The sequence below is a fragment of the Octopus bimaculoides genome, chromosome 27, assembly GCF_001194135.2.
Source record: "Octopus bimaculoides isolate UCB-OBI-ISO-001 chromosome 27, ASM119413v2, whole genome shotgun sequence".
NCBI classification, from domain to species: Eukaryota; Metazoa; Mollusca; class Cephalopoda; order Octopoda; family Octopodidae; genus Octopus; species Octopus bimaculoides.
Window position 1 is genome coordinate 18,554,060 of NC_069007.1, and position 1,393 is coordinate 18,555,452.

General features: G+C 41.5%; 1 protein-coding gene across 2 annotated transcripts in view; it reads left to right on the plus strand.

Annotated features, from left to right (window-relative positions):
- Positions 1–536: 536 nt before the first annotated feature.
- LOC106883800 (prostatic acid phosphatase) overlaps positions 537–1,393 on the plus strand; it is a 19,378-nt gene continuing 18,521 nt past the window's right edge. Inside the window, exon 1 of one of the 2 annotated variants that reach the window (XM_014934936.2) lies at positions 537–842. In XM_014934936.2, the coding sequence (XP_014790422.1) occupies positions 735–842 (108 nt within the window). In that variant the 5' untranslated portion in view covers positions 537–734. The remainder of the gene's footprint in view (positions 843–1,393) is intronic. The other variant, XM_052977211.1, reaches the window with a different exon arrangement.

A 1,393-nucleotide genomic window follows, 5' to 3' on the forward strand; every position in this document is an offset into this window, starting at 1 on the left:
AAAAATGTCTGTGTGTGTGTGAACATGCGTCTGTGTATACGTATCCATATGTATGTGTATGACTAACTTTTGTTATAGGTGTCTCTGTGTGCGCGCGTGTACGGATGTGAACATGTATGTATTCGGATATGTGTGTGTGTGTGTGTGTGTGTGTATGTATAAATGTATGTGTGTGTGTGTGTAAAGATGTGTCCCAATCGGGACACCAACCATACAAAGGACAGCGGGGACGAGGCGGAGGCGGAGGCGAAGTAAGAGGAGGAGGAGGAGGAGGTGGACAGTCATCGGACAGTTAACATGAAGAGACGAGGAAGTAGATGAGTAGTAGGAGGAGGCCGGACAACAGCAATAAGTGACAAAAGAAGAGACAGAGAGAGAGACAGAGTTAGAGATAGAGAGGGGTAGAGGTAAAGGGTAGAGATAGTAGAGGGTGGAAAAGTAGGAGTTAAACGGAGCATAGTATTAAGGAACAGAGAGAGAGAAATAGAAAGACAGAGAGGGGTAGAGAGAGAGTGGAATAGAGATTGTAAAGGCTAGAGAGGTGGTAGGAGGCATGCCTGACAGGCCGGGGGATGCTTCCAGTGCACTTTAGTTGACACCAAGACATAACTAACAGGTCCATTCATTAGAGAGAGAGAGAGACAAAGAAAGAAAGAAAGAAAGAAAGACAGAAGGAAGAGAACTGAGGGTGATATCGGTTAGTTAAGGCTATCATTCTTATCTGAAGAACCATCATGGTATCATCTGATGTTGGTTCCATCCTTACCATCTTGGCAATTATTTCCACGATCTGCCCAGCTTCAACAGAACAAACTTCTTCAACTTTGCGACTTGTTCATGTGGTGAGTGGATTTGTAGATTTACATTTAAGTTTCCGGGTATATTAGGGGTATTTTAGGGTCATTTTTGTTGGTGGAGGATTCTGTGAACTGGGATAACTTTTGTGTGGATGGATATGTGTGTGTGTGTGTATTGTTTATATTTTTGTATCTATACATATATGTGCTTGTACACGCATAGTGTATATTTAAATATATATTTTGTATATATTCAGATGGAGTATATGTAATCTGAACTTTTCCCCCCTTTTTTTAATTATTTTTTTTTACGGAATCCCACGTTTTATCGAAATTGTGCCCTATCTATCTATCTATCTATCTATCTACCCATCTATCTATCTATCTATCTGTACGGCCCACTATCGATCCTTGCGTGTTTGTATAAGAAAAGAACTAAATTTTATGAAGATCCGTAAAAATAAAAAAAAGTTACGAGGGGGTCGACGGGCTTCCACATTCACACACAAGGCTTTTGCCTGCCCGAGGTTATAATATACGGCAATTGCTCAAGATGCCGCACACAGGGACTGAACCCGAAAAACACGTGGGAGCGT